Raw genomic sequence first — 14,203 nt, 5'->3', positions numbered from 1 at the left:
TCTTTAGCCCAAGATGTGAGCATGAGAATTGTGCAGAGGGAATGTTACCTTATAGATACTGTTATTTCATGTCTTATAAATGTATTATATAGTTTTGCAAAAACTTCCTTTGTCTTTATTTTCATTTGGTGTGTCTTTGTTTTGATTTGGTGTGTTAAAACATCTTGCCAAATGAAAATTTTCAAGAAATGATGAAACTTTAATGATTACTGGAATTATAATAGTGGTGTTTTATACTGCTTCTTTTCAATCTGCCATTAGAAGCTGCACATATTTTGATTTGTCTTTGCAGTTGTGTAGTTGCACTCATAAACAGCAGTTTGGTACATACTTTATCTTTAGTATTCATTTGTCCACAACTTTTCATGTGACATTGATGAATCACTCACTCTCATATCCATCAGTCTGTGGTTATAATTATCATATACAATTAGTAAATTTTGTGACATGTCATGGCACTATCCTTCATTGATGAAGTTATTGATGTCTATGAAGCCAACATCAAACTTCTGAAGATAACAGATTTATTTGTTGAAACCAGTTAAGTGAAATAAATATTCCATCAAAAGTGGACATATTTGTGACAGGGAATTATTCATGATCCTTATTTATACAAAATAGACTTCTTTTCTGCCTGTCAATCACTATTTTTATTTCAAAATGACTGGTTTCAGGCGCTACCATGTATATGACAATGAAGTGATAGTTGTGTTAAGACAGATTACTCTTTAACTCTGAGATATGACTGCAGATAGGTGACATTGTCAGAAACCAGCTAGTTTGAAATAAAAACATTGTTCACCAGACAGAAAATAAGATTATTTTGAATAAATATTCCAATTGTGCAGCAGATAACTGAATTTTATTCTGAAAACAAATATATGACACCATTGCTGAAAAAATAACAGTTATGAATAAAATCATCAATCAGTTGTTTCACAGTGGCATGTTATCATGAAGTTTATGGAAGAGAATTTCATTTGCTACACAACCCTAATACCATGAATATTCTGTATTGATTGTGAAGCCCTTGGGTAATTTTTTCAATTTGTCTCAACTTTATTGAAGGTTGTTTCTCCAGAAGCTCAATTTTCATCATCCTAGCAAATGCCAGTTATTCATATGATTACGAAGTCATCCTTCCTAAGTTGTGAAACAAACATATGAACTCATTTCACTGCTAGGTTTGACACTTACTGCTCTGTGATGAAGAGCCTTTACAATTATGTGTAGATGAGCACATACATTTCTTGTGGGGATTAAGATACGCAATTGCTAGGTAATTTCAGAAATTTTTAAATTTTATTTTAACTGAAAATGCTTGATTTTCTATACATGGCAGTTTGTATTTATATTTACTTATGTATATACAAATGCTAACTGCAGTAATGCTGTATTGAGAAACTTGAATTAAAAAGTATTTTAAGAAATGATCTGAAGACACCCATCTTTCATGGGGCTACAATAACTCAATCCCTAGAGAAACTTAAGGGTTAAACAACATGTGTTTGGAGAGTTCCTTGACTAAATGCTGGCCATTTTGAATGCTAGTGTTGAAATCCATTTTTATCATGGGTGATTTTTTACTATCTAATAAAGATAACGCCATAACCATATGAAAAATAAAATTTTTGGAGTGATGAAAGCTATTACATTTGTAATGTAGTATGAGTTAATACAGGTTGGCATCCAGTCCAGTCAATGTCTAATTACACACAAAACTACAACCAGCAAAGACGTTTTGGTGTAGGATGCAGAGTAAGAGTGATAGTACCTCTCTTCAGTGTGCTTCTCTTGTCAGTCACCACACATTGTTTAGATTTTGAGAATATTCTCCTATAAATAACTTTATTGAAGCTTTTTACTCATCACCACAAAAATATGGTAGACAAGATAATATGAGGTTTCTAATTATCTGTTTCATATTTCAGAAAAAGGAACCAGAGAAAAAGCCTGAATTGAAGAAGGTAAGCAAAAATATAAATCTGTAATAGATTAGTTTTCTAATGAAAGATTTGTTAATTTTTGGTCCTTTAAATTACATATTGTAAACTATCTACTCATAATGTAAGACAAGTCATTGTGCTTGCAACCTACAGAATATGTTCATATTATGTGGTGAACAACACATTATAACTTACATCAAATAATGATGTACAGTACATAATGTTGTATAATACATAATATGGGTAAGTTATGTAATCTCTGATAACAAAAATATCTCAGAGCAGTGTGATCTTGAAGCAATATTTCAGCTAGATTCCTCCTAGTCATCTTCAATTCAAATGAAGATGATGACTAGAAAATTCATTGAAATATTGCTTCAAGAAAATACTGTGCTCCATAGCCAAGATCCTAATGCATGCATGTGAGGCTGCATTCAACTTGGAAGTAGCCAGTTTGAATCCTGGTGGTGAAAGAGAGTTTGACACCAGTATTTGGTTCACAAGGGGTTACAGGTGGTGGCATAATGGTCCTAATCAGCAGACTTTCCACCAAGGTCCTGGATTAAATTCCAGATTTCTCTGTACCTTTGTCATGGAGTGAGGACATGTGACATTGTAGATGTTGATCTGCCTGTCAGATGGTGATGTTGAGATCTGTGGTCCCTTTGGTGCTATTAAAGAGGAGTAGGCCATTTGCTGGGACTAGGTTTCACCCTCTCTTGTCTCTCATCTTACTTCACTTATATAACACTGTGCTATTTATAGAACATTATACTCACCTACACTCAACAGATAAACTTAAGATGTAAATCTCATACATTGTGAGGAAAGGCCCTATTGTGAGCATAGAAAGAAAATGTTTTCCTGTTAGGTAGCTTTACAACCCCTTGGTATTTTCCAGCCACCAGCACCTTATGAATCTTTCTTTTTTTTCCAGACTATGCATTCACTTGGCTGATAACCCAAAAAGAAACAATTTTATGTGTGTTCCACATTTTGCTTCCACAGCTGTTGATACTTCAAGGTATATGTAAATCACCACCTGAGAAGTTGAGATGGTGATTAATATATACTGGTACCCCAATGGGTCTTTTTTTATTGTGTTACACGGGATAATTGGTCTCGCTATTCGCCAGTTTTGAGTTTACGTTTATTATAAATTAATGCTATTTTCTCATTTGTTAGTGAATATAACCTCAAAAAAGTTTCAGGAAATTAATAACTTTTATCCCAATTTTTTTTTTCCATTGTCTTAATAGAAATCTCATTTTATATAGTAATTGCTTCAATTCTTAAATGGAATTAAAAGCACTTTAACTTAACAGGTCCAGAAATTAAGAGACACTCAGCAGGCATATTTTAAAGTTATGTGTCTACTGTTCTGTGAAACTTTGAACCAGTGACATTGCAGCCGCACTGTGAAAGATTTTCTCGAAAATGGTATGAGCAACTTGGAATTATCATGACTATTGCCAAACAATTGGAAACTGCTGCAAATGAGCGTGTTGGGAGAGCTCCCGAGAGTCACATATAGGAGATATGAAAGATACCTCAAGCACTATCCTCTCCCGTGGATCTTGTCTCCTCTACAGGAAGTAGAAAATCTATTACTACTCATTCATTTAACTGTGAATGGTAATTTAGTGATAGCATTAAGTGACCTGTATAGGGAAGACAGAGAATAGGGGGGAACTCAGGGTGTTACATCAATTTGACTAACCAACAAGTTAGAGGTAACATCTTTCACTGAAACCAAAACTGAGCCAGTGAGATTCACTTCACCTGTTGGGTAACCTACTGTGATCAGTATTAAGAGGAGGCAGAAACGAAAGGGAAGGATTCAGGGAAATGGCAGTGGGAGTGTTGGGAAGGAACAATAGGTGCACTCAGTGTTTATACCTGTGGATCTATTTCAACATGTTGAAGAAGCTAATCCGGCAGCCATTGAGGGAACAGGGTGCAAAAACAGCATATTGTGGTGCCCATTGGAACAAACAATTCCTCCTATCTGGGCTCCGAGCTCATATTTGGATCATTCCAGCTATTGGCAGATTCAGTTGAGAAGATCAGCCTTGCACTCACAGTTTGCAGTCTTGTTCTGAAAACTAATCAAGCAACCCCCCCCCCCCCCTTCCCCACCTCTCACATCGCCCTGCACCGTTGCTCTGAGCACAGTGAAAGGATTAAACAAGAGACTTCAAAGGTTTTGTGACAAGTTAGGCTGTGACTTTCTGGTCTTGTGTCATAGGGTTGAGAACTGTTGAGTCTCCATAAATGGGTCAGGTGTGCCCTGTAAATCAGACACTGCTACCCAGATAACGACACCTGTAGTGGACCCAGAAGTGTCAGTGTAAAATCCAAAGAAATGGCTGGCCCAGAAAAGAGTATTAAAATCCCCATGACTAACTGTTGAAACATTCAGAGTAAAGTGTCAGAGTTTGAAGCTCCCTGAAAAAGCTGTGACACTCCAATTATAGCAAATGCATAAACCTTGGTCAAATCCAAAATTGATAGCAATAGGATTTTTGGGGAAAATTAAAGTGTATATTGAGAGGAGAGTCTAATCGTAAATGGAGCTGGTGTATTTGTCACAGTAGATAAGAACTCAAATCACATGAGATAGAAATTGAAATTACATTTGAGATTTTCTGGATAAGAGTCAGTACTAAGGATGGACATAAACTTACAACTTCTTCTGTTGGCCAGCAGAAGGAACAACACAGGTGATTGGGTATAAAATAATAAGAGAATAAAAAGTTTTTATTATTTGTAATAAGACATCTAGTGTTTGACATTCTAATTCTTTCAGGACTATGGAAGCAGTAAGATAAAAAATTATTTAATTCCTTTTCTTGTTGTTAATAGTACTGTATATACTGTAACATGACGTTTTGGTATTGAATGGTAAGTTAGACCTAAGTATATGAATTTTGCATTGATGTGCACTGAAAACTTTGAAAATGACATTTATTGAATAGTACTGATATGTGACTGATGAAAAAATGTGAGTTACTTGGCAGGAATTGTCAGTTAATTTCTCAAAACCATTTATACAACCAATGTACCAGTTTTAAGCTTAGAGTTTCCTCAGTAAAGTTTTAACTAAACATATAATCACATACTCTCAGAAGTTTTCTTCTAAGCAATCTGTGATGAAATGATATTGAAAAGACTGTTTTTTCATGCTAGATAATTCAACAAGAAGAACCAAAACTGGAAGAGGATAAAGCCATTAAAATAACTGAATCAAAGAAAGTGGAATCTGTCAAGGTATGTTCAAGAAATACAAGAAATAATATCTTTTAACCACATAAATGTAGTATTTACCTCTATTGAGCAAATGCAGTTCCTGTTCTTACCATAACAGAATAATGTATTTCATAAAGCAAATGTAAAATGTATAATGGAGAGTCTGTTGAAATTATCCTGCTTGGACAAATGAGTGTGGTGATATTTGTATCAAGCAGATACAGTTCTTGTTCTTACAATAACAGAATAACGTATTTCATAAAACAAATGTAAAATATACCATGGAGAGTCTGTTGAAATTATCCTGCTTGGACAACTGGGTATGGTGACAGTTGTTGAAACACTGAACTCACATTGGGGAACATCATGGTCAATTCTTCACCTGGACATCGAAAATGAAGTTTTCCATGATTTGTCTTAATCAAATAAAATAAATATCAGTGTAGTTTCTCTGCAAAAGAACAAAAGGCTGACTTGAAGTTGTTACTATTTTGCTAGGAGTTTATAGTGATGACTTTGATATAGTGAGGAATAATTGTGAGACAATGAATACTGTGGAGTAAATGTTGGATGAAGCTTGCATGGTGAATGTAAGTTCGTGGTTATAATTATTATTTATGTTGGACTGGTGTCTCAAAAGGATATTAAGGTTGAATGTCCCATCATACCTGATGTCATTGGAAGCAGGCGACAAACAGTGACAGTGACAGGATGGAGGTGAACTGGCCATATTCCTTTCAGAGAAAATGTACTAACATTCATATTGATGATGTAGGTAAATCATGGATTAAAAACGTGCATGATTAGATTGGAATTTTAACCCTACTGCTCCTAAATATAAGTCCAGTGCCTTAACAATTGCACCACCTTACTCTGTGTCAATGGGATGACAGGAAAAAGGGTCTTTTTACATTTGATGTGAGAGTATGTACACACTTCTATAGAAATTTTTTGCAAGCCTAACAAAACATGGAGATTTACTAGTGAACTGAATGTCTGAATTTTGTATTATCATTGTGCATTACCTATAGAAGAAATGTTATGATGAATAATGACTTAATTGTTTGTTTTGATTTGCACTACCACAATTCTACATCAGGAAAGTACCAACAAATATTTTTTTCTAGAATTATGCATAATACATTTTTGTGTATGTGAATGATATCACCAAAACCCCTTCGTCTCTCTATGTAGTGATAAAACCCAATGATAAAATTTTAAAAAAAGATTTAAAGCAAAGAAGTACACTCTTTATCAGAACATGTGTCCTGAAGTCCAGGTTAGGTGTTCATGTATGAGTTTAAATGAGTGTGTGGAGTTCATTTTTCAAAACTGTGGGTTTCTCAGATGTGACATATGAAAAAAGGGTAGAAAAATTGGAAGTAGAATTAGAAATACTAAGTGAAAAACTACCAAAATGTAATATACAATATGTTTTCATTATCTATTTGATATATTAACTTAACATGAGGAATGAAATAATATTGAATAAATGAGAATCAACTGTATTTGTATGAGCCATGAGCCTCTTGTTTAGTATCAAGTTTTTGTAGAAGTCATAGTAACTATGGAGGTACTTCGATATATGTCAGCAACGATGTTTTGGTAAAATGCACTGATGTTAACTTCAGTAATTTCTAGGTCCCAAACTAATTGTAGTGTCTGTATACCATACCCCTGTCAGCAATAATGATATCTTCACAGAGTTACTGGATAGAACAATCTCCCACTTGCAAAAATATTGTCAACATGATATTTTAATTGTTGGGAATATTAATATTGACATTTGGGTTACAACAGCAAATCTTAATGTCCCCAGTATACACAATATGTTTTGTGCAAATAACAAATCAACAAGATGACTATCATGTCTGGACAATGTTATAACAAATGTAGAAAGAAATATTTATGAAATACAGATTTTTAATACCATGTATCTATCACATTATGAAGGGATATGGTTAAAATTGCTGACAAAAATTTCCACAGAACAATGTGAACAACCCAAGTCCATTAGAATTGTTAATGATTCTCATATCAATGCTTTCAGATCAGAGCTTTGTATGATTGAATGGTCCAGCTTCCTGTCTCAATTTACAAATGTTGATGAAGCTTTTGACAGCTTTGCCAATCTTGTTTCTAATATGTGTAATAAGTGCTGTCCTGAAATTTTAAAAAGACACAAGGCGAAACTAAGCAAAGGTAATCATAGAAGTTTACGGTGATGATTCACACCTGCCCTCAAAAAATTAAGAGCACAGGTCTTCAGTCTCTATGACAAATCAAAGATCAGTGAATACCTTCAGCTAACAAATGCAAGGCTGCTTGGATAATCATCAAAGCAGAACTAGCCAATACTAATAGAGCCACTTGTGACACTATCAATATCACACCCGATGAAATGAACAACTTCTGTATTAATTCTGGTAACAAATAATAATAATAATAATAATAATAATAATAATTTTATTGTCTTTAAGCCATTACAGCAATAGACAAAGTCATACATATAATACAATACAGTACAGTACATGCTATAAAAGGACAGAATTGTTAAGAACTTTACAGTTTAATATCACAGGTCATGAAATCCTTTACATTGTAGAATGGGTTTACAACTAACCAGTCATAAAGTGTTTGTTTGTATTGTTGCTCTGGTAAATTTTGTATACCTTGTGGAAGTTTGTTAAATAATTTGTGGCCCATAAGTTCATAACTGTTAACTGATTTTGACAGTCTGTGGTAGGGCGTATAGATAGAGGACACCAGACTCAACAAAATGACAGCTATAAATCAGATATATTTAGAAAAATAGAAAAAAAAATTTTCACATCACAAAACAGACCTGCAACATCCTCATTCTAGTGGATACAAATTACTGTCACAGATGTTGCTGTAGTTATAGCAAAATGCAGCAATTCAATATCAGAAGATTTGTATGGTCTGTCAAAATTTATTATTAAAAAGATAGCAGACATTAGACGACAATCACTCTGTGTACTAATAAATTGGATTTTTATGAGTTGTTCTCTTGTGGCCTGCTTCAACATAACAGTAGTTGTCCCTCTAGATTAAAAAGGAGACAAGCCATTCAAAAACAGTGTATCTTGTAGGCCACCTCTCAAGAAACTTTGTGTCATGACAGTCCCATCATTACTTATATTTAGTTGCCTAGTCTACATAAACAAACTAAGAGAGATACAGATTAAGACAATCATTTCATTGTTACAATACATGTCACAAAGAAAAGACTGCCTAATCATTAACAAGACTAAGCATGGCTCACAATAACTATACATACCTTGGAGTAAAGCAGCCCAGTGCACTGCCGCCAGAAGCACACATTTCCTCATTAAAAACTTGTAGAAATGTTCTGAAAAACTGGCTTTAAAAAAATCTTTCTATATCATAGAGGAATTTTTGGATTGTGTGAAAGGAGATCTAAAATTTTAACTTATACTCATTGTGTGTTTGTATGCAAATCAACATGATTTAACTGTTTTCTTTATATTTATTTGTACCGTTGTTTATTATTCAATTTTTATGAACTATTAACATCAATAGCATGCAAAATACTGGAAAATGAAATAAATAAAACAAAATAAAATATTTGTCATTTAGTGCTCTCGCCTTCTGTGTTAGTAACTTTCTTGAAGTTTTGGTACCATTTATAAATTTGTCTATAATATCTTCTTCAAGAACTCTCCAGCAATTTTTTGGGAATAACATTATTTTATGATAAGTTTACTGTCAACCTCCTCCTTTTCTTAAGCAATAATATATAAACTTTATGGTAAGTGAAACAACATACTACATTAGATGACAGCCTTGTAAATTTTTTGAGAGCTTTGTAAGACTCAAATAATATATTAATATACTGTTTAACAGGTTTTATGAGAAAATGTGCTCAGTACTTCTCACATAGTATAGATTTCAACATGATAAATGTAGAGCGGGTTTCTCCTCTCCAGGTTTGTTTACAAGGTTTTTCGTATAACACATAAGATAGGTATTCTGTTACTATACATTTATTCTAATGATAATGGTTCTCTCTACAGATTGAGGAAACAAAGGATGTGAGAAGACAATCCATTGTCCAGACTGCAGATGGGAAGGTAAGGACTGTTTGCAGTATTTGTCAAATAATACTATCCAAAATTTCAATTCCCATTTTATGATTTTATGGATTATTCGGATAGTGTTATAATCATTGTTAAAAAAAAAGTTGCCACCCATTCTATCTCTTTGTGATGTTAAAAGCTTTCTGAATTGAACACTTTTTCTTTACACAGTTATTTGTGAATAACAGTAAGTGTACTTGGCAGCACATAATGAAAATTGTCAGCTGCTGATGACCAAACAAGTCAAAAACTCAGTAATGAGTAAATAGAAATAGAAATGTCGGCAGAATATCATGAACGTGTTTACTGTAGTTTCTTGTAGTTGTATGTAGATAAATTTCTCAGACTTCACAATTCCATGCAATTTTTTTTAATTGGAAGAAATTTCTGCCATTTGACTCTAAATTAGTATTCATTTATTTCACAAAAATCATGATTTCAGCTTTATAGCCATTCTAAGGTGCAAGTTGAAATATCAGAAACTGTCCAACATGCCTAAATGACATACCAGCATCACAAAACATGTAAATAATAATAATAATATAAAACTGAAATAATGATTGTGTGAAATAAATTAACAGTAATTTAGAGTAAAGTGGTGGAAATTCCTTTCAAAAAATTCTACACCATTGTCGTCCCCTAAGAAGGAAAAATCATAAACTTCTGTTGATTGCTCGCTGTGAATACTATGTCTTACTGTACAGTTTCTTACAAGTTTTGGTTACAAGCATTGCTCTTCCATATCAAAAGATTTTCCTGATAGAGAGTACTGCACTAACTTTGAACCAGTAAACTGAAAGATTCTGTACCAAAAAGCAATTTTGTTCACAGGCAAAATGATTTTAATGGTTTTGCAAATTAGTACTGTTGTCATGGGAAATAGGTGCATGACCATCTTATAGAGAAAGTATATCATTTGTACAGAATGTACAAAAATGACAGCATTTGTTTAGGAAAACATTTTTTCACATGGAAATAATTACATTGACTATAAAACCAGAGGGGAGGGGGAGGGGGGGTCATAAACAAAGTTTTTATGCAGAGATAAATTTAACAGCTGATGAGAAGTAAGATGAAGTTATAGTGTCAATCTAGTATTTGTAATGAAAACTTAGTTTAATAAAGGGGATTATGGAAATTGATTCTAATCATTTAATACTAGTCTTGCATTCAGTGTCATGTGTTTGTTCATTTCCAGTTGGGTCATCTTTGTGGTTTTCTTAATATAATGTAAGACTTCACATTCTACATCACATTAAAGGTTTTCTGCTCAAAGATAATCAATAAAGGTTGAATCTTTCTTCCTTAGTCTGCAGCTTCTTTCATGTTCACATAGCCTAATTGCCACAACTTTACCTGACCAATGTATACTTTTTCACACTGCTTGCAAGTGATTTTATATACACATCTCTGTCATTGGTTGCAGTTTGTCTTTACTATTGAATAAAGATTTGGATATTCTGTTGGTATAAAATGCAGGTCTGTAGTTGTGAGACTTTTAACTTTTTTGCAAGGCTGTCTGAAATGTCTCAGTATATGGGATTTTGCACCAGGCTTTGTAACTACTGAGCGATCTCTGTTAGCCAATGTACAGAAGTGGTATCATTTTATTTTTTCATGATACATTATCAATCAGGGCAAGCACCCAACAGGAATTACTGTATAAGTTACTGTGTTTTTTCTGTGAATGCTAAATAAGTGTCTTCTTGAGGCAGAACATAAAATATTGAATTTTCTAATGTTGTGAGTTTAAATTCTGTAGTAGTGTATCTAATTTTCTGGTGGTACTGGTGCACAACCATTGCAGTTAACATAGTAGTAAAATTGAGCTTTCATTGATGGTGAATGTAACCATGTATTTAGTGGGCACTTATTCAGTTCCAAGAAGTGATTTGGTTCTGAATTTAACAAAGTGTACTGGCACTAGCTATAAGATGGGGACAATTTGGAGAATTATAATTTTGAATGTATCAGGATAGATGAAAGAAAATATAAAACATTGTTTTAAAGAAAAATTTTACAATGGAAAATAATCTATGAGATATCAAAATACAACATTATTAACTGTAGTCTGTTGAGATAAAGTGAAGGAGGAGCTAGATGTTATAATTCTGAGACACCTGACAGCAGGAAGTCATGTGAAAATGCAGGAAAAGGAGAAGAAAATATCTAGAATGAAGAGAAGGAGAGGACAGTTTGATAACCCATATCACTATAATTTTAACCTCCTATCACTCTAATTTTATCTGACTGCAACTAGGAAGAGAGGATTTTCCAGTTTTAATTCGATGCCAACATGAGGATTATTGTTGAATACACAGTAGATGTTAGAATTCTTCAGAAGGGAAACAAAGATGTATTAGCATGGAATAGGTACAAACAATGAAGGAATATGAGCTGATGTTAGTACACAGTTTTAAGATCTCAAACTAATATGATACAGACTAATTAAACTCAGTTTTGAGTATTTCACTGAGTGGATGCATTTAAATATGAGTATTCTGTGCTTATTAATCTTCAGTCAGAAGGAGCAAGAAAGTGTAGAATATGCCAAGAAAGGTAAATATCAAAATAGGTAAAGCAGTTTACATAAACTATATGCAAAACATTGAGCAACTAAGGGGAAGATGATGGAAAGCAGTTAATTAGTTGAATGGTTGTTAAAAGAAACAAGGGTTGCTTAGTGTATTCTGTAACATGAGATTGTATGAAAGGTCTGTCTTCAGCCAAACAGTAAGCTGTGCTTCAAATATTATTTCAAGCTTCTCAGTTCTTTGTGTTCATCATTACAATTTATTGTGCCCACCCTGTCTGTGACAATTCTGTTACTGTAGTGTCCAGTTTTATTTATTCTGTATTACAAGTACACACATAACAAATATACAGTTATTCTTTTCACTTTTTAATACACAATATTTTTAAACATACGTGTGTTTCCATATTTTTAGCATTTTGTTTGATTTGAAAATGGTTAATTAATTTTTGATTGACCCATTCTTCAAATGTCAATTGTTGATGTAATTCTCAGTGATTTTTCTACAATTGCTGCATCATTCAAGGAGACATCCAACTCCATTTGTTGAAACTGTAAGTGCATAATGATAGGTTATACTTCATGCATTATGTGCCCAAAAATTCATTTATTTTCATTATTCCTTCTTGTCATAACAGGTAGAAGAGGAAGTTAAAGTTCAGTCCAGAAGATCATCGACAATTGAGAAGAAAGTGACTGAAGAAAAGGTAAATTATAATTCATTCTCTAATATACAAAACTGCAGTTTTACTTTACAGTGTAAGAGATCCAGTGTGAACTCAGGTTTTATTGAATGATGCTTTTCTACACATAGCTGTTCCAGTAAATGACTGCATGACTGCAGTATCATTCATTGTCAGTCTCTTTTTTTGTTTATTGACTCCCTGGACTCTGAATCAACAAATAAGACTTTGTTAAAATATTATGTTTACTTCAGCTCTTGCTAACCTAATGGTCTAGGATCACTGGTGTAAATAACCAGCTATGTAGCCATTACCTAATCTTGTATGTGATAGAAAAGTTCTTTCCCCAATACACGTGTCAATAACAATCCTGAAAGAAGTAGTTTTTATTCATTTTAAGCATTTAATAGTTCTTAGTCTTGATAAGTGGTAACTAACAAACAACAAAAGACAAGTCACACAATCACACTTGGCTGCACTCCATCAGTGAGATGGAGCTTATCCCTTTTCTTCTCACGGCCTCCTTCTGAAAATGATTAAGATCAGTGTACAGATAGTAAGTGTAACATTTTAGCAAATCTAATGTGCATGGCCTGCTGATTGAGTATTTAATCACAACCCTGCATTCTGTTGCTAGGCAGTGCCATCTCATAGTCTTTCAGGTTTCTTGTGACAAAATGGGTATGAAACTCTTTGAAAAGTTGGTATTGAAAGAGCTACTACTATACTATATGACAGTTTTATGAATTTTTCACTCTGTTGAGTATGTGGTGGACTATGTCTCCATTTCTGTTTTAGATGTGATGATGGGATACAGTACAGTAAATGTACTCTGTACAAATTGCACTATTTGCGAATGACTGCCAGCAATTTTTTTTTTTTTTTTCAAGATTGATATTGTGATTGATTATTCTAAGTGAATCAAATCATCGTAGCATACTTGGCTAGTAGTAGCCTATTTTCCTCCAAAATAGAACATGACACTTGTCTGTGAGGATAATGGCGGTTGACCCATCGGAATGTTAGAAATTCTGCAAAGAAGAAATCACAATTCTCAATATTTAAATTTTTCATCTTGATGACTTCAGTTCTTATTAATTCTATATGTCAGCATAATGTAGTCTTATTCAAGCCCTTCTCAGGAATTTATATAAAAATTTATTTCATTTTTTATTGCTGACCATAGTTGATTCAGGTCATGGAAGACAACAAGAAATCTTCTAGTACATAGGTCGAGTAAACAATGTACTTAAAAAGTAATCTGGATGTCTGCCACACTTTCATAGCATTATTGATTCTAATTTTTTAAATTATCACAAAATATTTTATGTAAGAAAAGCTTTATATAATTTCAAGGTTAAGTACTAGTTCATCTTTAGCTAACTACCTACAGTTTGCATAGAAGAATCAGAATTTTAAGTAATTTATAGTTTTTATGAAATTGTATCGTATTAAGAAACTGATGTTGACAGTAGTTATGTGGCTCATAGTAGAAGACATTATGATAAAAATTCAATTTTATGTGACTCTTCTTATTTAGTTCCACATTCAGTTCTAAAACAGAATTGTGATATTACAACATTCTTGGAGAATTGTGAACGTTTTTGCGTTTTTTTAAATATTTTTTGGAATCAATGATTAAGTCATTATGTTCCACTTTAAAATGCCAGA

At 33.2% G+C, this 14,203-nt stretch overlaps 1 protein-coding gene across 29 annotated transcripts in view; it reads left to right on the top strand.

The window, feature by feature from the left end:
* Nucleotides 1-14,203, top strand: part of LOC126248677 (twitchin) — a 523,948-nt gene that overhangs the window by 187,524 nt on the left and 322,221 nt on the right. For all 29 annotated transcript variants that reach the window (XM_049949938.1, XM_049949935.1, XM_049949939.1 and 26 more), the window contains 4 exons: nucleotides 1,932-1,967; nucleotides 5,136-5,216; nucleotides 9,254-9,310; nucleotides 12,488-12,556. In XM_049949938.1, coding sequence (XP_049805895.1) covers nucleotides 1,932-1,967; nucleotides 5,136-5,216; nucleotides 9,254-9,310; nucleotides 12,488-12,556 — 243 coding nt within the window. The remainder of the gene's footprint in view (nucleotides 1-1,931; nucleotides 1,968-5,135; nucleotides 5,217-9,253; nucleotides 9,311-12,487; nucleotides 12,557-14,203) is intronic.

The sequence above is a fragment of the Schistocerca nitens genome, chromosome 3 (assembly GCF_023898315.1).
Source record: "Schistocerca nitens isolate TAMUIC-IGC-003100 chromosome 3, iqSchNite1.1, whole genome shotgun sequence".
Taxonomy (NCBI): domain Eukaryota; kingdom Metazoa; phylum Arthropoda; class Insecta; order Orthoptera; family Acrididae; genus Schistocerca; species Schistocerca nitens.
Note: the sequence above shows the minus strand (reverse complement) of the source record. Positions and strands in the feature narration are given on the sequence as shown.